General features: G+C 43.8%; 1 protein-coding gene across 5 annotated transcripts in view; it reads right to left on the minus strand.

The window, feature by feature from the left end:
- Positions 1-3215: 3215 nt before the first annotated feature.
- LOC129816750 (phospholipid-transporting ATPase IH-like) overlaps positions 3216-24743 on the minus strand; it is a 60696-nt gene continuing 39168 nt past the window's right edge. The window contains exons 17-31 of one of the 5 annotated variants that reach the window (XM_055871589.1): positions 22994-23097; positions 19362-19543; positions 18078-18311; positions 17800-17977; positions 17475-17577; positions 17166-17311; positions 16867-16926; positions 16621-16748; positions 16318-16453; positions 15750-15773; positions 7577-7642; positions 7287-7390; positions 7022-7187; positions 4080-4326; positions 3216-3309 (exon numbers count right to left, since the gene is read on the minus strand). In XM_055871589.1, the coding sequence (XP_055727564.1) occupies positions 3302-3309; positions 4080-4326; positions 7022-7187; positions 7287-7390; positions 7577-7642; positions 15750-15773; positions 16318-16453; positions 16621-16748; positions 16867-16926; positions 17166-17311; positions 17475-17577; positions 17800-17977; positions 18078-18311; positions 19362-19543; positions 22994-23097 (1886 nt within the window). In that variant the 3' untranslated portion in view covers positions 3216-3301. Of the gene's footprint in view, positions 3310-4058; positions 4327-4947; positions 5055-7021; positions 7188-7286; positions 7391-7576; positions 7643-15749; positions 15774-16317; positions 16454-16620; positions 16749-16866; positions 16927-17165; positions 17312-17474; positions 17578-17799; positions 17978-18077; positions 18312-19361; positions 19544-22993; positions 23098-24743 lie in introns of those variants that run through there. The other 4 variants (XM_055871588.1, XM_055871591.1, XM_055871590.1 and 1 more) reach the window with 4 other exon arrangements.

The following is a 24743-nucleotide window of genomic DNA, read 5'->3' on the forward strand; positions in this document are numbered from 1 at the left end:
CTCATAATTTGTTTACATTAATTTCTGCTAATGATTGTATTAATTACAGTCATTTGCCGTTCTCATTCTCAGAGTGGAAACATAAACCAGCTATACTTGTGAGAAACAAGTTTTGGTTTATTTCATAACCATCGTTTATGAGATTTGTCAATATTTGCATTGTTGTTTATTTGGAGTGCTCCATGTGCGCAATAAGCATGTGTCTGGTTTCTCTGTCCTGATAATGTTGAGGGAGCGCGCTCCTGAGCATGTGTCTGGTTTCTCTGTCCTGATAATGTTGAGGGAGCGCGCTCCTGAGCATGTGTCTGGTTTCTCTGTCCTGATAATGTTGAGGGAGCGTGCTCCTGAGCATGTGTCTGGTTTCTCTGTCCTGATAATGTTGAGGGAGCGCGCTCCTGAGCATGTGTCTGGTTTCTCTGTCCTGATAATGTTGAGGGAGCGCGCTCCTGAGCATGTGTCTGGTTTCTCTGTCCTGATAATGTTGAGGGAGCGCGCTCCTGAGCATGTGTCTGGTTTCTCTGTCCTGATAATGTTGAGGGAGCGCGCTCCTGAGCACGCATAGAAGTCCCTGGCCTGCTGCACGGAAAGGTAGGAAAGTGTTTAACATCCATTGCGATTTAAATATTAAAATTATAATTCCTCACAGTAAGCTTTTAAAAAAATCTTTCCAACAATCTCCTCCTCAATAGTCACGAATCCTTGTGTGAAAAAGCAATGGAAGTTATAGGCCTACTGCTGCATTGGCCTATAGGCTACGAGTTCCATGTGCTCAATAATTTAGGCACCAATGGATCACGGCGTATCAATGTGTCCATTTGGCAGAAGCTGGTGGTCTCCCATTAGCTGACATTTTTATGATTAACCACGTGAAAATTATTTTGAAAAACAACTAGGTTTTAAATTAAACTGTCCCACGAAAATACTTACATAAAAATCATAACTGGCACACAGAACTGTAGAAATTGTAGGATAAATTGTAAGCTTCCCCAAACTTAATTTCCTCCATGTTACCATGTTTGGATTTTGCCTACAGGCTACTTTGAAGCAACATAAGACATGCCTCTGAATATGAAATAAAATATTCAGGTTTCAAACAATGAAGTATGTTTTCAAAATGCATACTGCCTCCAGCTCACATTGTAAAATGGTGGGTGACGCACTGATAGCCTGTTGCCTGCACTTGAATGGTGAATGGGACACAGGCTTCAATTACCAGTTGAGAAATAAAAATAGTAGCTCTTTCTTTAAAAAAACAAACATATGATTGCATTTAGAATTGTTGCACAATGAATGGGTTTATAAAAGCATGTTTTAATCCAGCAGCGACCAGCTGAGGAGCTGCAGGAGAAATCCCCCTCAAAATAGGCTCTGTATGCTGTGCACATGTGATAGTTGTGTTGGATAAATAAGATACATGATGACTAACGAGAATACACAGGCCAATTTAATTCCACTAAATTATACAAATTAACCTATAGGCCAATACTCATGATGGTCAAATGTATTTCCATCAACTGGTATTAACATCAATGAATAAACAGCATTATTTTGCAATGGGATTTTTTTTATCCTGTTCATTTTGTCCTGGAACAGCTTTATTAACTTATGGGCTTTTCTTTAAAAATCGGTCAAAAGCTTGGCAATTGCCGGCTAATGGAAACCGTGACACACACGCACGCACAGAATAACAGAGGTCTTTCTCCCCAGAACATTTTGCAAAGCAACACCAGTTATTTCAACAAAAAGAGCAAAATGGAGAGACAGTAAAGAAAGTTAAAAACAAGAGAAACACAGTAAATAAAATGGAAGCAGAAAAGGCCGGCCCATTTGATATTGTGACACAGTACGATTCCATTGTGTAGAAGAGACAGACATTCAAATACAGAATTTCTCCTTTTGTTCAGTGAGAGTTTTCCTTTTGGATTCAAGTATTTTCACATAAAGAGTAGAGTAGTATAAAGTAGGGTAGTGGGGTAGAATAGATTATCATAGTAGAGTAGAGTAGAATAGATTAGTAGAGTAGAATAATAGAGTAGTTGAGTAGAATAGAGTATAGTAGTAGAGTTGAATAGAGTATAGTAGTAGAATAGAGTAGAGTAGATTAGTAGAGTAGAATAGAGTAGAGTAGTAGAATAGAGTAGTGTAATAGAGTAGAATAAAGTAGCAGAAGAGTAGAGTAATAGAGTAGTGTAGTAGAGTAGAATAGAGTAGTAAAGTAGTAGAATAGAGTAGTGTAATAGAGTAGTAAAGTAGTAGAATTGAATAGTAGAGTACCGTAGAGTAGTGGTGTGGACTGGGATCAGGACCAGACTGAAATAGAACTATGACAGGACCAATGGGAGGCAGCTTGGAGGTCACAAAGGTGTCCGCATGCTTCCCAGCCGAAACAGTTCGTAAGAGTTTGTGCATATATTATGACGACATTTTCTGAAATATTTGTCCTTTTGGACTTTGGGAAGAGTTTTTTCGGCTGTTCAGGGACACAACATGTTTTCTCGAGGCAAGTCGAAGTCGGTAGCCGAAGTCGGTGATTGGTCAACAGTAGGGATTCTTCAATAAAGTCTTTGTTGTCATTCAACGTGACAAATAATTTTCATGCACATTTTTTCATTGATAAATACTGCACCAATCATCTTAGTTAGATGTAAATTGCTCAACTAAGATCTCATCGGCAAAAACGTCAAAATTTCACGAGTTCTTAGATTATTTCTGTCTATTTTGAGGAATTGTATGCTGGCTACGGCATCTCAAAACGGACATACATTTTGTATTGATTTTTCAAGCGAAAGTCTTAAGGGAGTATGCAAGCGCACTCGTTACATTCTCGGCAAGGCGCCAGCCGAACTGAAGCATGTGGAAGCCTCAAATCGTATCCGCTTCCGAATGGCTGACAATGCACATGGTAAATGTTTCACATTTGAGGAGTATGTGAGAATTAGTGAGCGTTTGTGTGTATGCATTGTTTATGATTGGAACACAAATCCATAGTATTTGTAGGTTTAGGTCACATATTGGTCTCGGTGTGTCACACCGAGGTCTCTGGCCCTGCTGGGTAGTAGGCAAAGCCAGCCCGAGTTTACGGAGCACGTAGGGGATGAGGGTGCGGAGGTCTGCCCCACCCCCATCAGCCCAGTGGGCCAATACCAGTTTGTGGGGGAAGAACTCAGACCTGTGGAGTGTTAGGGGCCCCGGAACCCCAAGGTGAAGGTGGGAGGAGTCAGTGCTCTCCCGTTTGGAGGAGGGGCCAGAAGGGCGAGAGGACACGGGGGTCAACTCTGCTACACTGCTCTGCAACAGCTTGTCAATGTCCTGGAGAGAGGGAAGGAGGGGATAGAGAGAGGAAGTGGTAAGACCTACTGAAAATACCCTGGTCTGTTTCATGTTCAATTCACATTCAGGTGATCAGCATGCAATAACAATGAAAGATTAACATACATGCTGTACCATTTTCCAACCCCAGAGGTCAAAAGTACACTGATGTGGCCTGGGGATTTTATTCAATCAAATGTATTCAATAATAATCAATGCCAATGTTTTCCTATGTATTTAACTTTATCTCCATGTTTAAGATACCAAATGTATTTATTTGCACAAAATGTATGTGTGGCATTGCCTCTGAAACCCGTGTTGACACGGACAGCATGTGAGTGATCCAATAACAATATATTTACCTTTAATGATTATTTATTATTTATTTAATCTTTATTTAACTAGGCAAGTCAGGTAAGAACAAATTAGGCTACCTAAGAGCATCTCTCAGCAGGACAGAAGGAAAGCCAGAAAAGGCCTCTGTATCCCAAGTTTGTTTACAATACAGTACCAGCTCAAGCCAGTCACCCTGATCCTGCAGGCTAACCACCCTAAAGCACTGGAAGAGAATCATCACACGTAAACCACCCAGAAGGCCCCATGCGTTGCATTCCATGGTTGTGATTTGTCCCAAACCAGCTAGCAGTGAAGAGCCTCTAGCGGGAAATTAAATGCCCCCAATACCCTTCAAAAGGTCCCAGCGTTCAGGAAGGTACATGCCCAATCACAAAGCGTAAACCATCACCCACCAAGATGTACCCCACAGTTACCGTAACAACCCTTTCCATCTGAGGGGGCGTGGTCTAGGGGCTGGCTGAGAAGGTAGTTAGGGTTGTGTGACATCATGGAGTCATAAGTCCTGGCAGCTCGCACCCCTTCACCTCCTCTTTCCCCCTCACAGGTCCTAGCAGGGCAAAGCATGTCGCTCTCACTGCCTCCACCACCAGCAACAGGACTGGGGTCCGGGCCCGTGGCCGGGGACACACTCCCCTCACACACGCCATCAGCCCTCACCCTCTGTGGGCAAACAGTAAGGGTGAGAAGGGGTCAGGAACCAGGAGGCGGTTCCGAATAGAAGACATGCGGTGAACCACTGCACTGTAACTAACATGATGATAGCCCTTCAACTTCCCAGCGTACTGCTAGCAATAATCTGTCTGTTGTCACGGAAGATTAGTCTAGCGTCGGTGTGCCACACATGCTAGCAAGTTAGCATTTGGATGGAATAGCACATCAACGTACATTTTAAACATGAATATACAATACATACAGTGCTACATTTGAATAGCATCCATAGGGGAACATGATGAGAATGACAGGCTGAGTATTGTACTGGGTGAGGTTGTAAAGCTAGCGAGATGCTAACAGAAGGCTAGTGATAGGTTAATAAGGTTATGAAATCAGTGATTAGAGCTTGTTATCAGCTGTAGCATGATCAGCAGTAGCATATTTTAGCAGTATGAATGTCAGTATTGTCTGGCACTTGAGTTCAATTGTTTGACATAGAAATGGAAGCCCCGGATGGGAACACTATTGTGATTGACTTTGGAAAGTTGGGAGTTAAATGTTGAAACTGATGTAACTCAATGACGGTGGAACACTGACGTGATATTGACGAAAGTGTTTAAAAAGAGTCACCTCCTCCTCTTCTGCAGTCTCTCGGCCAATCAGAAACTCAATCTGCTGTCGGACTGAGTGAGCACGAAGATGGTGGATAGCTCCACGGTAAGGCACGGGCGATTGGACTGCCATTGCCATTGCCCAGGGTGATGGGGTCAAAGGGCGGAGGGAGACAGAGGGAGGGGTGGGGTGAGGAGAAAGATAGAGACAGGAGAGATTGAAGGGGGGCGATTAGGAAGCAAAGCAGAGGCAGAGAGGGAAGAGAAAAGTAGAAAGGAATCAGTCAGATTTAGCTACAGATCTGAAAGCATTGGATAGGTATAAGCAATGTGATATTTGCTTCACCTTGCGTTCTGATAAGGCTTGGTGGAATCTTTGCCACATTTCAAACACCGATGCAATTGTGACAGGAAGTAGTAATAATAGGTGGTGAAAGGTGGAGGAGTTTTAGCAATACAGTGTGGGTTAACAGAGGGTCAATCTACACTGAACAAAAATATAAACGCAACATGTAAAGTGTTGGTCCCATGTTTCATGACCTGAAATACAAATTTTTCATACGCACAGAAACCTTATTTCTCTCAGATTTTATGCACAAATGTGTTTACATCCCTATTAGTGAGCATTTCTCCTTTGTCAAGATAATCCATCCACCTGTGGCATCCACCTGTGGCATATCAAGAAACTGATTAAACAGCATAATCATTACACAGGTGCACCTTGTGCTGGGGACAATAAAAGGCCCTTTAAAATGTGCAGTTTTGTCAAACACCACAATGCCACAGACGTCTCAAGTTTTAAGGGAGCATTAAATTGGCATGCTGACTGCAGGAATGTCCACCAGAGCTGTTGCCAGAGAATTACATGTTAATTTCTCTACCATAAGCTGCCTCCAACATGGTTTTAGAGAATTTGGCAGTACGTCCAACAGGCCTCACAACCGCAGACCACGTGTAACCATGCCAGCCCAGGAGTTTCCCATCTGGCTTCTTCAACTGTGGGATTGTCTGAGACCAGCCGATGAAACTGTGCAACTGAAGAATTTCTGCACAAACTGTCAGAAAGGGAAGCTCATCTGTGTGCTGGTCGTCCTGACCAGGGTGTTGACCTGACTGCAGTTCGGCATCCTAACCGACTTCAGTGGACAAATGCTCATCTTTGATGGCCAATGCTGGAGAAGTGTGCTCTTCACAGATGAATCCAAGGTTTCAACTGTAGTGGGCAGATGGCAGACAGCGTGTACGGCGTCATGTGAGTGAGCGGTTTTCTGATGTCAATGATGTGAAAAGAGTGCCCCATGGTGGCGGTGGGGTTTTGGTATAGGCAAGCATAAGCTACGGACAATGAACACAATTGGATTTTATCAATGGCAATTTGAAGGCACAGAGATACCGTGACGAGATCCTGAGGCCTATTGTCATGCCATTCATCTGCCGCCATCACCTCATGTTTCAGCATGATGATGCACAGCCACATGTCGTAAGGATCTGTACACAATTCCTGGAAGGTGAAAATGTCCCAGTTCTTCCATGGCCTGTATACTCACCAGACATGTCACCCTGAAACATGTTTGGAACGCGCTGGATCGACGTGTACAACAGCGTGTTCTAATTTCCGCCAAAATCCAGTAACCTCGCAAAGCCATTGAAGAGAAGTGGAACAACAATCCACAGGCCACAATAAAGAGCCTGATCAACTCAATGCTAAGGAGATGTGTTGCGCTGCAAAAGCCAAATAGTAGTCACACCAGATAGGGAAGTGGAACAGAAAATCAGTCCAACTTTATTTTAAGGTATCTGTGACCAACAGATGCATATCGGTATTCCCAGTCATGTGAAATCCATAGATTAGGGCCTAATAAATTCATTTCAATTGAATGATTTCCTTATATGAACTGTAACTCAGTAAAATCTTTGAAATGAGTTTTAGTACCATGAGTTGTCTGGCATATCAGAGGGAGCTCTACCTGGATACCTTTGGTGATTTTACAGGTACAGTACTTATCTAGTGAACATATTGTTTCTGAAGACAAATAACCTTTTCATTCACTGGTACACTCTTATTTATGTGGTCAAGTTGTGGTCCTTCCTACCTGTGCGCGTTCAGTGGCGGTGGGCCACAGGGTTCTGCAGAGGACCTTCTTGACCACATCAGGCAGCAGGCTGATCGTGATGAGAAGGATGATGCCGAGCCAGGCCGGACCGCTGGACAACATCTGCATGAACACATAGTACATTCTCTGGTAGTTCAGGAAGGGCCTAGAGGGAGAGATGACATCTAGTTATTTTATTTCTGTTTAAGTGATACTAATAATGTACAGCGTAAGAACCAGTTAGTTGTAAGAATGGGAGGCGTACCAGATGATGCCTCCCCAGAGCAGAGAGAAGATGACATAGAAAAGCAGGGAGCCCCAGATGACAAAGTGGTTGATCCAGGTCCAGTGGTGTGTGTCCAAGGCAAGCTGCAACACACAGGATACACACACATTATCAATCGCCACGCCTGCAGGGCACACAGCTCTAACGACTGATGAGCAAGTCTACTGGATCAATTTTCTCTCACACACACACAGGCTATTCACACGTGCAAAGGGATTATGGAATCCACTATTATCGGATTCACAAAACACTCACATACACTAACCCACCTTGAGCGTGACAGTAAACACCAGCACAGTGAAGACGAGAGTCCCGAAGGTCCAGTTTCCAAACATCTAGAGAACAGAGAGAGGAGGAACAGTTTGTTACAGTACATCATCACGCTGCATTTCATCCTTTATATACAGAATCCCATTGAGATAAAAGATCCGTTTTCCAGGGAGACATCGGTTGAAACCATTGACTTCTTTAAAACCATTATTCAACACAGAGCACCATCTATAATTACTGTATTACAACCCTAAACCCTGTAATGTTTGATGCTTAAAAACAAGCAATGTCAATTTCACCTGCATTTTAGTGCTGGGACTAGCAAGGCACTTTCTGTGTAAGTTTCTAAGAGCTTTGCACACCTGGATTGTACAATATTTGCCCATTATTATTTTCAAAATTCTTCCAGCTCTGTCAAATTGGTCGTTAATCATTGCTAGACTGCCATTTTCTAGCCATATATTTTGAAGCAGATTCAAGATCAAACTGTAACTCGGTCACTCAGGAACATTCACAATCTTCTTGGTAAGCAACTCCAGTATATATTTTCCTTGCTGTCTCTGCCTGGCCGGCTCCTCTCTCTCCACTGGGATTCTCTGCCTCTGACCCTATTATGGGGGCTGAGTCACTAGCTTACTAGTGCTCTTCCATGCCGTTCCTAGGAGGGGTGCGTCACTTGAGTGGATTGAGTCACAGACAATCTTCCTGTCCAGTTTTGTGCCCCCTCGGTCTCGTGCGGTGGAGATCTTCGTGGGCTATACTCAGCCTTGTCTCAGGGTAGTAAGTTGATGGTCTGTTGATATCCCTCTAGTGGTGTGGGGGCTGTGCTTTGGCAAAGTGGCTGGGGTTATATCATGCCTGGTTGGCCCTGTCCAGGGGTATCGTCGGACGGGCCACAGTGTCCCCCGACCCACCGGTCTCAATCTCCAGCATCTATGCTGCAATAGTCTGTGCCGGGAGGCTAGGATCAGTCTGTTATATCTGGTGTAATTCTCCTGTTTTATCTGGTGTCCTTTGTGAATTTAAGTATGCGCCCTCTAATTCTCTCCCCCTCCCGGAGGACCTGAGCCCTAGGATAATGCGACGACTCCTGGCTGTCCCCAGTCCACCTGGTCGTGCTGCTGCTCCAGTTTCAACAGTTCTGCCTGCGGCTAGGGAACCCTGACCTGTTCACCGGACATCCTACCTTGTCCAGGTCCTGCTGTTTGACTCTCTCTCTCTACCGCACCGGCTGTCTCAACCTCAATGCTCGGCTATTAAAAGCCAACTGACATTCACTCCCGAGGTGCTGACCTGTTACATCCTCTACATCCACTGATTATTATTTGACCTTGCTGGTCATCTATGAATGTTTGAACATTTTGAAGAACAACCTGGACTTCCTTAAATGGCCATGTAGTCTTATAAATCTCCACCCGGCACAGCCAGAAGAGGACTGGCCACCGCTCAGAGCCTGGTTCCTCTAGGTTTCTTCTTAGGTTCCCACCTTTCTAGGGAGTTTTTCCCTAGCCACCGTGCTTCTACATCTGCATTGCTTGCTGTTTGGGGTTTTAGGCTGGGTTTCTGTATAGCACTTTGTGACATCTGCTGATGTAAAAAGGGATTTGTAAATCAATTTGATTGATTGATTGATATTTGGCCTTGTGTACGTTATTGTCCTGCTGAAAGGTGCTGAAAGGTGAATTATTCTCCCATTGTTTGGTGGAAAGCAGACAACCAGGTTTTCCTGTGCTTAGCTCCATTCTGTTAAATTTTATCCTGAAAAACTCCAGTCCTTGCTGATGACAAGCATACCCATAACATGATGCAGCCACCACCAGGGGGGCAGGTGGTTAAGAGCGTTGGGCCATTAATAGAGGCGGCAAGTTAGAAAAATATGCTGTTCTGCCCTTGAGCTAGGCAATTAACCCCCAACAACTGCTCCCCAGTCACCGATGATGTGGAAGTTAATTAAGGCAGCCCCCTGCATCTCCGATTGAGAGGAGTTGAGTTAAATGCAGAAAACACATTGCGGTTGAATGCATTCAGTTGTGCAACTGACTAGGTATCTCCTTTCCCTTCCCCCATGCTTGAAAATGTGGAGAGTGACACTAAGCGATATGTAGGAATTGCCCCAAACATAACGCTTGGTATTTAGGATAAAAAGTTAATTTCTTTGCCACATTGGCCTCCTAATGAAAACCCTGACCGGTTTCCGTTCTCTCCAGCAACTCAGTTAGGAAGGACTCCTATATCTTTGTAGTGACTGGGTGTATTGATACACCATCCAAAGTGTAATTAATAGATTGTGTGGGGTACAGAGATGGTGTAGTCATGAAAAAATTATTTTAACCCCTATTATTGCACATAGTGTGAGCCAATGCAATTTATTATGTAATTTATTAAGCACGTTTTTATTCCTGCACCTATTTAGGCTTGCCATCTAAGGTGGTGAATACTTATGCAACTAAAACATTTGTAATATTTTATTAATTTGACATTATGGAGTATTTTGTGTAGATCAGTGACAAAACATCACAATTAAATCCATTTCAATCCCACTTTGTAACGCAACAAATGTGAAAAAATCCAAGGGAAGTGAATACTTATGATAGGCACTGTATATATTGTGATTCGATAATGCAATTTTCTTGTGATTTGATGTTCCAAACATATTGCTCTGTATGTGTCCCTTGTTGGGATTAGTTATGGGAATAAGAGTGCTGAAAACATGTTGGCTCATTATTTAAAAGAAGATGGAGAACAAGCTATAGGATGAAAAAATACTGAAGTTTTGACTCTGGTACAGCAGACCATTGCTATCTTACGCTACAAGGCCAAAAAAAACATGCATATAAACACACACATATACAGTGGGGAGAAGAAGTATTTGATACACTGCCGATTTCGCAGGTTTTCCTACTTACAAAGCATGTAGAGGTCTGTCAACAAAAATCCAGAAAATCACATTGTATGATTTTTAAGTAATTCATTTGCATTTTATTGCATGACATAAGTATTTGATCACCTACCAACCAGTAATAATTCCGGCTCTCACAGACCTGTTAATTTTTCTTTAAGAAGCCCTCCTGTTCTCCACTCATTACCTGTATTAACTGCACCTGTTTGAACTCGTTACCTGTATAAAAGACACCTGTCCACACACTCAATCAAACAGATTCCAACCTCTCCACAATGGCCAAGACCAGAGAGCTGTGTAAGGACATCAGGGATAAAATTGTAGACCTGCACAAGGCTGGGATGGGCTACAGGACAATAGGCGAGCAGCTTGGTGAGAAGGCAACAACTGTTGGCACAATTATTAGAAAATGGAAGAAGTTCAAGATGACGGTCAATCACCCTCGGTCTGGGGCCCCATGCAAGATCTCACCTCGTGGGGCATCAATGATCATGAGGAAGGTGAGAGATCAGCCCAGAACTACACGGCAGGACCTGGTCAATGACCTGAAGAGAGCTGGGACCACAGTCTCAAAGAAAACCATTAGTAACACACTACGTCGTCATGGATTAAAATCCTGCAGCACACGCAAGGTCCCCCTGCTCAAGCCAGCGCATGTCCAGGCCCGTCTGAAGTTTGCCAATGACCATCTGGATGATCCAGAGGAGGAATGGGAGAAGGTCATGTGGTCTGACGAGACAAAAAATAGAGCTTTTTGGTCTAAACTCCACTCGCCGTGTTTGGAGGATGAAGAAGGATGAGTACAACCCCAAGAACACCATCCCAACCGTGAAGCATGGAGGTGGAAACATCATTCTTTGGGGATGCTTTTCTGCAAATGGGGACAAGACGACTGCACCGTATTGAGGGGAGGATGGATGGGGCCATGTATCGCGAGATCTTGGCCAACAACCTCCTTCCCTCAGTAAAAGCATTGAAGATGGGTCGTGGCTGGGTCTTCCAGCATGACAGCGACCCAAAACACACAGCCAGGGCAACTAAGGAGTGGCTCCGTAAGAAGCATCTCAAGGTCCTGGAGTGGCCTAGCCAGTCTCCAGACCTGAACCCAATAGAAAATCTTTGGAGGGAGCTGAAAGTCCGTATTGCCCAGCGACAGCCCCGAAACCTGAAGGATCTGGAGAAGGTCTGTATGGAGGAGTGGGCCAAACTCCCTGCTGCAGTGTGTGTAAACCTGGTCAAGAACTACAGGAAACGTATGATCTCTGTAATTGCAAACAAAGGTTTCTGTACAAAATATTAAATTCTGCTTTTCTGATGAATCAAATACTTATGTCATGCAATAAAATGCAAATGAATTACTTAAAAATCATACAATGTGATTTTCTGGATTTTTGTTTTAGATTCCGTCTCTCACAGTTGAAGTGTACCTATGATAAAAATGACAGACCTCTACATGCTTTGTAAGTAGGAAAACCTGCAAAATCGGCAGTGTATCAAATACTTCTTCTCCCCATTGTATGTACACCCACGTACACACACACACTCAAAAGTTTGGACACACCTACTCATTCATTTCAATTAACAGGTGTGCATTGTTAAAGTTAATAAATAAATATTCCACAAATGAATGCGTTTGAGCCAATCAATTGTGTTGTGACAAGGTAGGGTTGGTAAACAGAAGATAGCCTGAAGGTCAGTCAATCCGGAACATTAAGAACTTTTAAAGTTTCTTCAAGTGCAGTCGCAAAAACCATCAAGCGCTATGATGAAACTGGCTCTCATGAGGATCGCCACAGGAAAGGAAGACCAAGAGTTACCTCTGCTGCAGAGGATAAGTTCATTAGAGTTACCAGCCTCAGAAATTTCAGCCCAAATATATGCTTCACTGAGTTCAAGTAACAGACCCATCTCAACATGATCAAATTGCTGCAAAGAAACCACTACTAAAAGGACACCAATAAGAAGAGACTGGCCTGGGCCAAGAAACACGAGCAACAGACATTAGACCGGTGGAAATCTGTCCTTTGGTCTGATGAGTCCAAATTTGAGATTTTTTGTTTCAACCGCCGTGTCTTTGTGAGACGCAGGGAAGTTGAACGGATGATCTCCGCATGTGTAGTTCCCACCGTGACACATGGAGATGTTGTGATGGTGCTTTGCTGGTGACACTGTTGGTGATTTATTTAGAATTTAAGGCACACTTAACCAGCATGGCTACCACAGCATTCTGCAGCGATACACCATCCCATCTGGTTTACGTTTAGTGGACTAGCATTTGTTTTTCAACAGGACAATGACCCAAAACACACCTCCAGGCTGTGTAAGGGCTATTTGACCAAGAAGGAGAGTGATGGAGTGCTGCATCAGATGACCTGGCCTCCACAATCATCTGACCTCAACCCAATTGAACTGGTTTGGGATGAGTTGGACCGCAGAGTGAAGGAAAAGCAGCATATGCTCAGCATATGTGGGAACTCCTTCAAGACTGTTGGAAAATAATTCCTTGTGAAGTTGGTGGAGAGAATGCCAAGAGTGTGCAAAGCTGTCATCAAGGCAAAGGGTGGCTACTTTGAAGAATCTAAAATCTAAAATATACTTAGATTTGTTTAACACTTTTTTGGTTACTACATGATTCCATATGTGTTATTTCATAGTTTTGATGTCTTCACTATTATTCTACAATGTAGAAAATGGTAAAAATAGACAAAAACCCTTGAATGAGTAGGTGTGTCCAAACTTTTGACTGGTGCTGTATGCACGCATGCATAGAATTATTATTTTGAACGAGAGATATATATACATATACCATCCCAACCATGAAGCACGGGGGTGGCAGCATCATGTTGTGGGGGTGCTTTTCTGCAGCAGGGACTGGTGCACTTCACAAAATAGAAGACATCATGAGGACGGAAAATTATGTGGATATATTGAAGCAACATCAAGACATCAGTCAGGAAGTTGAAGCTTGGTTGTAAATGGGTCTTCCAAATGGACAATGACCCCAAGCATACTTCCAAAGATGCGGCAAAATGGCTTAAGGACAACAAAGTCAAGGTATTGGAGTGGCAATCACAAAGCCCTGACCTAAATACTATAGAAAATGTGTGGTCTTCTGTGACTTCGTCCACATCTTGTTACATTACAGCCTTTTCTAAAATTGATTAAATTGTTGTTTTCCCTCAAACTACACACAATACCCAATTATGAAGAAAACCCCCCTGAAATATCACATTTACATAACTATTTCAGACCCTTTACTCAGTACTTTGTTGAAGCACCTTTGACAACAGCGATTACAGAGTCAAGTCTTCTTGGGTATGACTCTACAAGCTTGGCACACCTGTATTTGGGGAGTTTCTCCCATTCTTCTCTGCAGATCCTCTAAAGCTCTGTCAGGTTGAATGGGGAGTGTTGCTGCACAGCTATTTTTAGGTCTCTCCAGAGATGTTTGATCGGGTTCAAGTCCGGGCTCTGGCTGGGCCACTCAAGGACATTGAGACTTATCCCGAAGCCACTCCTGCGCTGTGTGCTTAAGGTTGTTGTCCTGTTAGAAGGTTAACCTTCACCCCAGTCTGAGGTCCTGAGTGCTCTGGAGCAGGTTATCATCAAGGATCTCTGTACTTTGCTCTGTTCATCTTTCCCTCGATCCTGACTAGTCTCCCAGTCCCCCAGTCCCTGCCACTGAAGAAAACACCCACAGCATGATGCTGCCACCACCATGCTTCACCGTAAGGATGGAGCCAGGTTTCCTCCAGACGTGACGCTTGGCATTCAGGCCAAAGTGTTCAATCTCGGTTTCACCAGACCAGAGAATCTTGTTTCTCATGGTCTGAGAGTCTTTAGGTGCCTTTTAGCAAACTCCAAGCGGGCTGTCATGTGCCTTTTACTGAGGAGTGGCTTACGTCTGGCCACTCTACCATGAAGGCCTGATTGGTGGAGTACTGCAGAGATGATTGTCTAGAGCTCTGTCAGAGTGATTGCTCAGTTTGGCCGGGCAGTCAGCTCTCGGAAGAGTCTTGGTGGTTCCAAACTTCTTCCATTTAAGAACGATGGAGGCCACTGTGTTCTTGGGGATCTTCAAGGCTGCAGAAATGTTTTGGTACCCTTCCCGAGATCAATTTCGAGTCTCATAGCAAAAGGTCTGAATACTATCCGTTTTATCTTTTTATACATTTGCAAAAATGTATAAAAAGCTGTTTTTGCTTTGTTGTTACGGGGTAATTGTGTGTAGATTGCTGAGGATTTTCTTTATTTAATCCATTTTAGAATAAGGCTGTAACATAACAAAATGTGGAAAAAGTCAAGGGGTCTGAATACTTTCCCAAGGCACTGTATACATAATGAGACCAATTATGGTAAATAACCTTGAAACTTGAAAGCAAAAGCAGGATGCAAAATATAGTGCTAAAAATAGAGCAAATCAACACATTTGTTCCTTAGTCATCCCCCTCTCTGTGTGTGTGGTCTCTCCTCACAGATGACTGTCAAAGCAGCCATCGGGAAGGATCAGGAGGAAGAGTGCGGGAGACAGGAGAGCAAGATATTAGAGGGAGAGTCAGATGAAGAGAGGGAGAGTTTGGAGAGAAGGAGAAAGCCGTAGAGAACGAGATGGAGCGAGACGTAATCAGAGAGATCAAGAGAGATGCAGGAAGAGGTAGAGTGAGAAAGGATGTGTTTCATTAGCATAGTGGAGGAGTTGGAACCCCCATGTTGTCATCCCTGACTACCCCTCCTCCTCCTCTCACTAGCCTAATCAACATCATCATGTCCCTACCCAAGGAGCATGACAACTAGAAATGTATCTCTCAACAATAAATATATCTCCTACAAACACTAGACAATGTGAACATACATAATTTGGGTGAAAGAGGGCACCTTCCAAGACAGTGCAGCTAGAATGAACAGCAGAGTGTCTGCTTTTTTGACAAAAGGCATCGTCTATGACGTACTACTACTCAGCACATATGCACTCACACACACACACAATTAAATATACTACCAACAGATAAAGGATAATGTGGGGGAGAGACTAGTGTATCTATATTAGTAGAGTGGAGCTAGTGAGGTCAGGTGTTGGACTGGGTAGAGGCGCTCTAGAGATGTGGAACTGAACAACTACAGGCAGAATGAGGTGGATGCCGGAGGTGGGGATGGATGGATGTTTCGGAATGAAACGGTAAAGCTCAAAGCTAAACTCATAACTAAAAAACAACAGAAGCTAAAAGAACATGATAGATAGAGAGACAGAGAGAGAGGGAGAGAGACAGGCTTACCATCTGTGTGTTGGTGGTCATAAGCTGAGGAACAGGAAGAAAAGTCAAATAAAGTAGAAGCAGAGAGGAGGAAGAAGAAGAGAAAATAATCAGGACAAAGAGTAAATGGATTCCAGGATGTTTGAACTTAAAAGAACAGGACCAAAGGCAATACAAAACAGTAATGACATAAATCAACAGTACAGAGAAAGATGCTATTGCAGTGTCCATATGAATGGAGTCCTGATGGTTGTCAAGCTAAAGAAGACCACTGAGATTCCGTCTGGACTCCGAACACAAATGAACCACAACCTGACCATAACTTACCCATAGATAACCTGAACCTGACCACATTGTATTACTCCCGTCTCAACGTCTGGTGTTATGGGACAATCACATGTAGATGGATGGGTGTTCTATCAATCATCACTCTGAGTGAATCTCAAAATGGCACCCAGCTAATGGTCAATGCTTATGATTTGGGGTTTAGTCATCTAATCCTCGATCTGTGGTTAGGGGCAACATGTCAACTGGTCCTTGACAACGGCGCTCTGCCCCGGTTGCAGTGGAGACGGTTGCCAGGGCTCACCTGTCCGTTACTGGTGAAGGTGGTGTTGTCGAACAAGAAGTAGGCACCAAAGAAGAAGATACAGGCGTTGAACAAGCCCAGGCACGTCCAGTAGAGGAACACGGGCCAGCGCAGGAGAGCGTTCTTAGCTACGTCCCTGTGACGGAAAGAGAGAGAGAGATGGGAGGAGGGGGAGAGAGCGAGGAGGGGAGATAAAGAGAGAATGTTTCAACAAACAGAAACAATATAATTGGTTCAAACCTTTTTTTCTGTGTGGGAATTATACTGTCTTTCAAAACAGTTTTAGTGGGATGTTCCTCTGACCTGTACAGAGTGGGATCTCTCTTGAGCATCTCTATGCTGATGTGTTTCTCTATGAGGCTGTAGAGGAGGATGGGCAGCGAGGTGAAGCTGATGTTGTACAGCGTCAGGTAGGCTGTGTCGTACAGTGGCTGCACAGAGACACAAACAGCACAGTCAGAAAGATACAGACCACACATGACAAAACAGGCAGCCATGACGGGCAACCGTTATAGGCAACCGTCATTTAGGATGATTCTGAGCACCTACCTGCTGAGAGAATCCACAGAAGAACTGATAGAGGAACTGAGGGAAGATGAAGCACACATTCTGGAGAGCGAGAGAGTGAAAGTGGGAGAAACAAAGTGAGAAAGGGAGGACTAAACATTGTTCCTCATTCAGCTGCTTGCAGCGTCGTGCCTCGACATTTGGCTCACCAATGGCTCTCTCTTCTGGGACAGGTACCAGGCTGAGGTGGTGTCAAAGTCCCTGGTTGTGTCATTCAATACTAAACAATTGAAATGTGTGCCCAGTAAATGCCCAGTATTAGTGTCAGAAGTAAAGCTCACCTTGTAGAAGAAGTACTGCACCAGCTCAGCAATGCGGATGTAGTAGAAGTGTCCGTGCACCAACAGCATCTTCTTCAGGTGTTTGAACTTTGGGATGGCGTAGTCACTGTTCCTCGCCGCCTGGCGCCCCTCCTTACCCATGATGCCTTAGAAGACAGAAAGGGATTGGTTGATTGATGGAAAACATTCATACCAATAGGTCTTCGTGAAATATCTAGTGTCTGTTTTGACACCAATGAGATGTCTGGGACCTAATGACTCCCACCAATCATAGACCCAAGAGCTTGCCAATTAGAGAGATGAGCTCACCGATGCCCACGTGTGCCTCGAGAATCATGCTGACGTCGTTGGCTCCGTCTCCGATGGCCAGAGTGATGGGGTGCTCCTTAGATGCCTTGATCAGCTTCACAATCTGGACAGACAACAGTCATACCACAACTCATTAAATACCAAAATAATACTGCTAATAAGGTACAGACTAAGATGCATTTTAAAAATCACTTGACAGTTCACCTCTTGCCTAACTAGGTCATTATAGTAGAAGACCAGTTTTTCACAATGACTTAACAGGCTAACTAACCACTCTCTATCTCACTGGTTTCCCATGTGAGACAGGAAGTGACATCAGACCAACCTGTGCTTTCTGTAGGGGCGCCATGCGGCAGCAGAGCACGGCACTGCAGTTCCTAGAGATCTCCAGGAAGATCTCTCTGTAGTTCCCTGAGCCAGAGCTCTCTGGACTGGGCTTCAGCACAGCAGACAGGGTGGCCCCGTCGATGATCAGACCATAGTCCTGACATTCCACAGACAGCCTGGGGAAATACACACAGATACAGATGTTAACACACAGAGATACACACATACCGTGAATACACACAAACAAAACATAGGAACACAAAATGTGCAGCCTACCCTGACAGGGAGCGTTGTCTGAGTACAGTCCTGCTCAGGTCAAACAGAACATCATGCAAACTCTGTTCCTCTGTGCGTTTCTTGGTCAGCTCCAGTATCTGTGTGGAGCGGCGGAACAGTTTGCTAGCGTAGCACGTAGCCGCCGCTGTCTCCATCTTGTCCCCCGTCAGCACCCATACCTTCATCCCAGCCTTTTGGAGAGACTCGATGGTGTCTGCTGCCTTCTCCTGGAGCCTGCACAGCAGTCAATAGGTTGTTAGAATTACACATCACAATAGGCTGTATGGACGTTTCAAAGTACACAAGATAGAAATTGTGACATTATTGATCAATAATATTATTTTTCACCCTATTCATTTTATATTTATTATTAAAAAATATAATTCAATTCAATAATAATATTTATTATAAAAAAATATAATTCAATTCAAGAGATAACCTCTTGAATTAAATCCTGATTAAAAAGACTACATTGATTCCACACCATTGTAAAAACAATCAAGGCCGAGAAAGAGTTAGAGTATTTCCTTTGTGGTCATTGATAACTCTTGTAGTCAATAAGTCTCCTCGGCCAGCAGCCGATGGGTTAACACACTGATCAACTCAGTCCGGTTATTGATGACTAATCTATACAAGGCCAGGTCAATGTGTATCATACATCAGAGGGCTAGTCGATTAGGAAAACAAGTGGTCATCAAATCAGAAATTCCATGATGGTAAATCTCCCTTTTACATCTCTCGCTTCTTTTACCCTCTCCTCTCTCTCACTTCTTTTACCCTCTCCTCTCTCTCACTTCTTTTACCCACTCTCTTTCCCCCTCTCCTCTCTCTCACTTCTTTTACCCACTCTTTCCCCCTCTCCTCTCTCTCACTTCTTTTACCCACTCTTTCCCCCTCTCCTCTCGCTCACTTCTTTTACCCACTCTTTCCCCTCTCCTCTCGCTCACGTCTTTTACCCACTCTTTCCCCCTCTCCTCTCTCTCACTTCTTTTACCCACTCTTTCTCCCTCTCCCCTCTCTCACTTCTTTTACCCACTCTTTCCCCCTCTCCTCTCGCTCACTTATTTTACCCACTCTTTCCCCCTCTCCTCTCGCTCACTTCTTTTACCCACTCTTTCCCCCTCTCCCCTCCTGCTGTTTTCCCCTGAATCTCCTTTCCCTCTCTCCTGCTCCCTTTTTCTTCACAACTCCTGCTTTCCATCTTCCTCTCGCTCCTTCCCCGTCCTCCCTCGCTCACCACCTCGTATCTCCAATCCCCCCCTCTGCCTCCCCTTTCTCTCCTACCTGTCCTCCACGGCCGTAGCCCCCAGCAGGGTGAAGTCCCTCTCAATGAGGTCATAGGCTTGGGCCAGCCGTTGATCCCTGTCCTTCAGGGCCAGCTTGGCGTCGCTCAGCTGATGACATGCTTCCTCATACTCCGCTGGGGACAGACTTCTGTAGGCCACACACAGGGTCCGTAAGCCCTCCTGACAGAGGTAAACGAGAGACTCAGTTGAGTGAGAGATTATGGTTATGCCTGTTAAAAAAGGCAATCTGCAGTTGCTACATCCATTTTTGGACGTATTCTTGAACAACATAACTTAGGTACTTTACCCCACTGTTTATATCGAAGTTGTTTTTTGGGTATCTGTATTTACCTTTACTATTTATGTTTTTGACAACTTTTACTTCACCGAAATAAAATAATGGACTTTTTACACCATACATGTCCCCTGACACCCAAAAGTACTTGTTACATTGTGAATGCTTATGGTCCAATTCACCCACTTCACATCCCTGGTCATCCCTACTGCCTGTGATCTGGCCGACTCACTAAACACACATGCTTCGTTTGTAAAAGATGTCTGAGTGTTGGAGTGTGACTCTGGCTGTGCATAATTTTTTTTTTTTAATTGGTGCCGACTGGTTTGCTGAACATAAGGAATTTTACTTATGATACTCAAGTATTTTTTTAAACCAAATACTTTAAAACTTAGCCTCAAGTAGTATTTTACTGGGTGACTTTCACATTCACTTGAGTCATCTATTAAGGTATCTTCACTTTTACCCAAGTATGACAAATTTGGTACTTTTTCCACCACTGCTTATAAATGCCTCATGAACTAAGTTCAACTGTCGTACCCCATCAGAACCCAACATAAGCTTGTTTTACTCCAATGTTTGTAAACAAAGTAAATGTAAACACACTGTATAGCCACAAAACAATAATTAAAGCTATACTTTCATATCATGGATGGTCAGTCCTTGCATCCACAGCGGTTTATGAATTTGAGAGTGGTTACATTTCTCCAGCCCCATCCCTCAGCTTTTTATGAAAACTATTGGCGGGGAGGGCAATTCTATTGCTTCAACAGTGAATTGCCCCTTGAAGGTAATAGCAGCCACAGTACTATGACCATAGCAGATATATGATTTAGGGTTGTGAGACTCAAGATATATATCTGGAGTTTTGGTTATGCTATAGGCATATTAGACAAATTTTATTTATTTTATTTTTTATTTTACCGTTATTTTACCAGGTAAGTTGACTGAGAACACGTTCTCATTTGCAGCAACGACCTGGGGAGTAGTTACAGGGGAGAGGAGGGGGATGAATGAGCCAATTGTAAACTGGGGATTATTAGGTGACCATGATGGTTTGAGGGCCAGATTGGGAATTTAGCCAGGACACCAGGGTTAACACCCCTACTCTTACAATAAGTGCCATGGGATCTTTAATGACCTCAGAGAGTCAGGACACCCGTTTAACGTCCCATCCGAAAGACGGCACCCTACACAGGGCAGTGTCCCCAATCACTGCCCTGGGGCATTGGGATATTTTTTAGACCAGAGGAAAGAGTGCCTCCTACTGGCCCTCTAACACCACTTCCAGCAGCATCTGGTCTCCCATCCAGGGACCGACCAGGACCAACCCTGCTTAGCTTCAGAAGCATGCCAGCAGTGGTATGCAGGGTGGTATGCTGGCAAATACACCATGACAGCGCAATACACAAGGGGTGGAACAGTGGCAATGGTACCCACAGGACAAACAGGATAATATTAGTCTGAGGAGAGATTAAATAGCATTAATACAACGAAAATAATTCTAAACACACCTTTACTTTACAAAGTTAAACTGATGTATTTTTTTGTGAAGTTAAACTGATGTATTTTTCTGTGAAGGCAAACTTCAGTTATACACTGATTCACAAATTCATTTTAAGGCCGCTGTAAAACATTTGGGTTCAGTAATTTCAGTTCAACTCTTACATTTGATATTTTCCCCTCGTTCAGGGTATGGTGTCTTTACCAAGGGAGTGGGAGACTTCATGTACAAAAATGATTATACATACAAATTATTTTTATTGTATTAATGCTATTTAATCTCTCCTCAGACTAATATTATTCTGTTTGTCCTGTGGGTACCTTTGCCACTGTTCCACCCCTTGTGTATTGCGCTGTCATGGTGTATTTGTTTGCGATTAAGGGTTTTGGTGTCTGTATCAACACTGAACAAAAATATACACGCAACATGCAACAATTTCAAAGATTTTACTGAGTTACAGTTCATATAAGGAAATTAGTTACTTTAAATACATTCATTGGGTTCAAATCTATGGATTTTACATGATTTGGAATACAGATGTTGGTCACAGATAGGTGTGATCACCATTTGCCTCATGCAGCGCCACACATCTCCTTCGCATAGAGTTGATCAGGCTGTTGATTGTGGCCTGTGGAATGTTGTCCCACTCCTCTTCAATGGCTGTGCGAAGTTGCTGGATATTGGCGGGAACTGGAAGACGCTGTCGTACACGTCGATCCGGAGCATCCCAAACGTGTTCAAGGGGTGACATGTCTGGTGAGTATGCAGGCTATGGAAGAAGTGGGACATTTTCAGCTTCCAGGAATTGTGTACAGATCCTAGTGACATGCGGCTGGGCATTATCACGCTGAAACATGTGATGACGGAGAATGAATGTCGCGACAATGGGCCTCAAAATTTCATCACGGTATTTATGTGCATTGAAATGACTATTGATAAAATGCAATTGTGTTCGTTGCTTGTGCTTGCCCATACCATGACCCCCCCGCCACCATGGGGCACCCTGTTCACAACATTGACAAAAGCAAACCGCTCGCCCACACGACCCCACACTGCCCAGTACGTTTGAAACCAGGATTTATCCGTGAAGGGCACACTTCTCCAGTGTGCCAGTGGCCATCGAAGGTGAGAATTTACCCACTGAAGTCGGTTACGACGCCAAACTGCAGTCTGGTCAAGACCCTGGTGAGGACGACGAGCATGCAGATGAGCTTCCCAGAGACGGTTTCTGACAGTTTGTGCAGAAATTCTTCAGTTGTGCAAACACACAGTTTCATCAGCTGTCTCAGACAATTCCACAGGTGAAGAAGCCGGATGTGGAGGTCCTGGGCTGGCGTGGTTACACATGGTTTGCGATTGCAAGGTCGGTTGGACGTACTGCCAAGCTCTCTAAAACGACATTGGAGGCAGTTTATGGTAGAGAAATTAACATTAAATTATCTGGTGGCGTTCCTGCAGTCAGCATGCCAATTGCATGCTCCCTCAAAACTTGAGACATCTGTGGCATTGTGTTGTGTGACAAAACAGCACATTTTAGAGGGGCACCTGTTTAATGATCATGCTGTTTACTCAGCTTCTTAATATGCCACATCTGTCAGGTGGATGGATTATCTTGGAGAAATGCTCACTAACAGGGATATCAACACATTTTTGCACAAAATTTGAGAGAAATAAGTTTTTGTGCATATGGAACATTTCTGGGATCTTTTATTTCAGCTCATGTAAAGTGTTGGTCCCATGTTTCATGTTCTGTTTATATTTCTGCTCAGTATAAAGAAAAGATGCTATATAGAGACTGTGTGTGTCTGTGTACACTTGTGTATAGACTTACCACAGCATTCTGCTCCACCCGTGCCCTCACCTGCTCCACCTTCCCTGACACCACCCTGGGAAAGATGGAGGTGTCTGCCCCTTTACAGAACAACAGGTACTCCCCTGAGGACACACAAACACACATACAGTTGAAGTCGGAAGTTTACATACACTTAGGTTGGAGTCATTAAAACTCGTTTTTCAACCACTCCACAAATTTCTTGTTCACAAACTATAGTGTTGGCAAGTCGGTTGGGACATCTACTTTGTGCATGACACAAGCAATTTTCCCAACAATTGTTTACAGACAGATTATTTCACTGTATCACAATTCCAGTGGGTCAAAAGTTTACATACACTAAGTTGACTGTGCCTTTAAACAGCTTGGAAAATTCCAGAAAATGATGTCATGGCTTTAGAAGCTTCTGATAGGCTAATTGACATCATTTGAGTCAATTGGGGGTGTACCTGTGGATGTATTTCATAGCCTACCGTTATTTCATAGCCTACCGTTATTTCATAGCCTACTCTTTGCTTGACATCATGGGAAAATCAAAAGAAATCAGCCAAGACCTCAGAAAAAAAATTGTAGACCTCCACAAGTCTGGTTCATCCTTGGGAGGAATTTCCAAACGCCTGAAGGTACCACGTTCATTTGTACCAACAATAGTACACAAGTATAAACACCATGGGACCACACAGCCGTCATACCGCTCAGGAAGGAGACGCGTTCTGTCTCCTAGAGATGAACGTACTTTGGTGCGAAAAGTGCAAATCAGTCCCAGAACAACAGCAAAGGACCTTGTGAAAATGGAGGAAACAGGTACAAAAGTATCTATATCCACAGTAAAACGAGTCCTATATCGACATAACCTGAAAGGCCGCTCGGCAAGGAAGAAGCCACTGCTCCAAAACCACCATAAAAAAGCCAGACTACGGTTTGCAACTGCACATGGGGACAAAGATTGTACTTTTGGAGAAATGTCCTCTGGTCTGATGAAACAAAAATAGAACTGTTTGGCCATAATGACCATCGTTATGTTTGGAGGAAAAAGGGGGAGGCTTGCAAGCCGAAGAACACCATCCCAACGGTGAAGCACGGGGGTGGCAGCCTCATGTTGTGGGTGTGCTTTGCTGCAGGAGGGACTGGTGCACTTCACAAAATAGATGGCTTCATGAGGAAGGACAATTATGTGGATATATTGAAGCAACATCTCAGGACATCAGTCAGGAAGTTAAACCTTGGTCGCAATGGGTCTTCCAAATGGACATTGACCCCAGCATACTTCCAAAGTTGTGGCAAAATGGTTTAAGGACAACAAAGTCAGGGTATTGGAGTGGCCATCACAATGCCCTGACCTCAACCCCATAGAAAATGTGTGGGCAGAACTGAAAGTGTGTGCGATCAAGGAGGCCTACAAACCTGACTCGGTTACACCAGCTCTGTCAGGAGGAATGAGCAAAAATTCACCCAACTTATTGTGGGAAGCTTGTGGAAGGCTACCTGAAACGTTTGACCCAAGTTAAACAATTTAAAGGCAATGCTACCAAATACTAATTGAGTGTATGTACACTTCTGACCCACTGGGAATGTGATGAAGGAAATAAAAGCTGAAATAAATAATTCTCTCTACTATTATTCTAACATTTCACATTCTTAAAATAAAGTGGTGATCCTAACTGACCTAAGACAGGGTATTTTTACTAGGATTAAATGTCAGGAATTGTGAAAAACTGAGTGTAAATGTATTTGGCTAAGGTGTATGTAA

The sequence above is a fragment of the Salvelinus fontinalis genome, chromosome 19, assembly GCF_029448725.1.
Source record: "Salvelinus fontinalis isolate EN_2023a chromosome 19, ASM2944872v1, whole genome shotgun sequence".
NCBI classification, from domain to species: Eukaryota; Metazoa; Chordata; class Actinopteri; order Salmoniformes; family Salmonidae; genus Salvelinus; species Salvelinus fontinalis.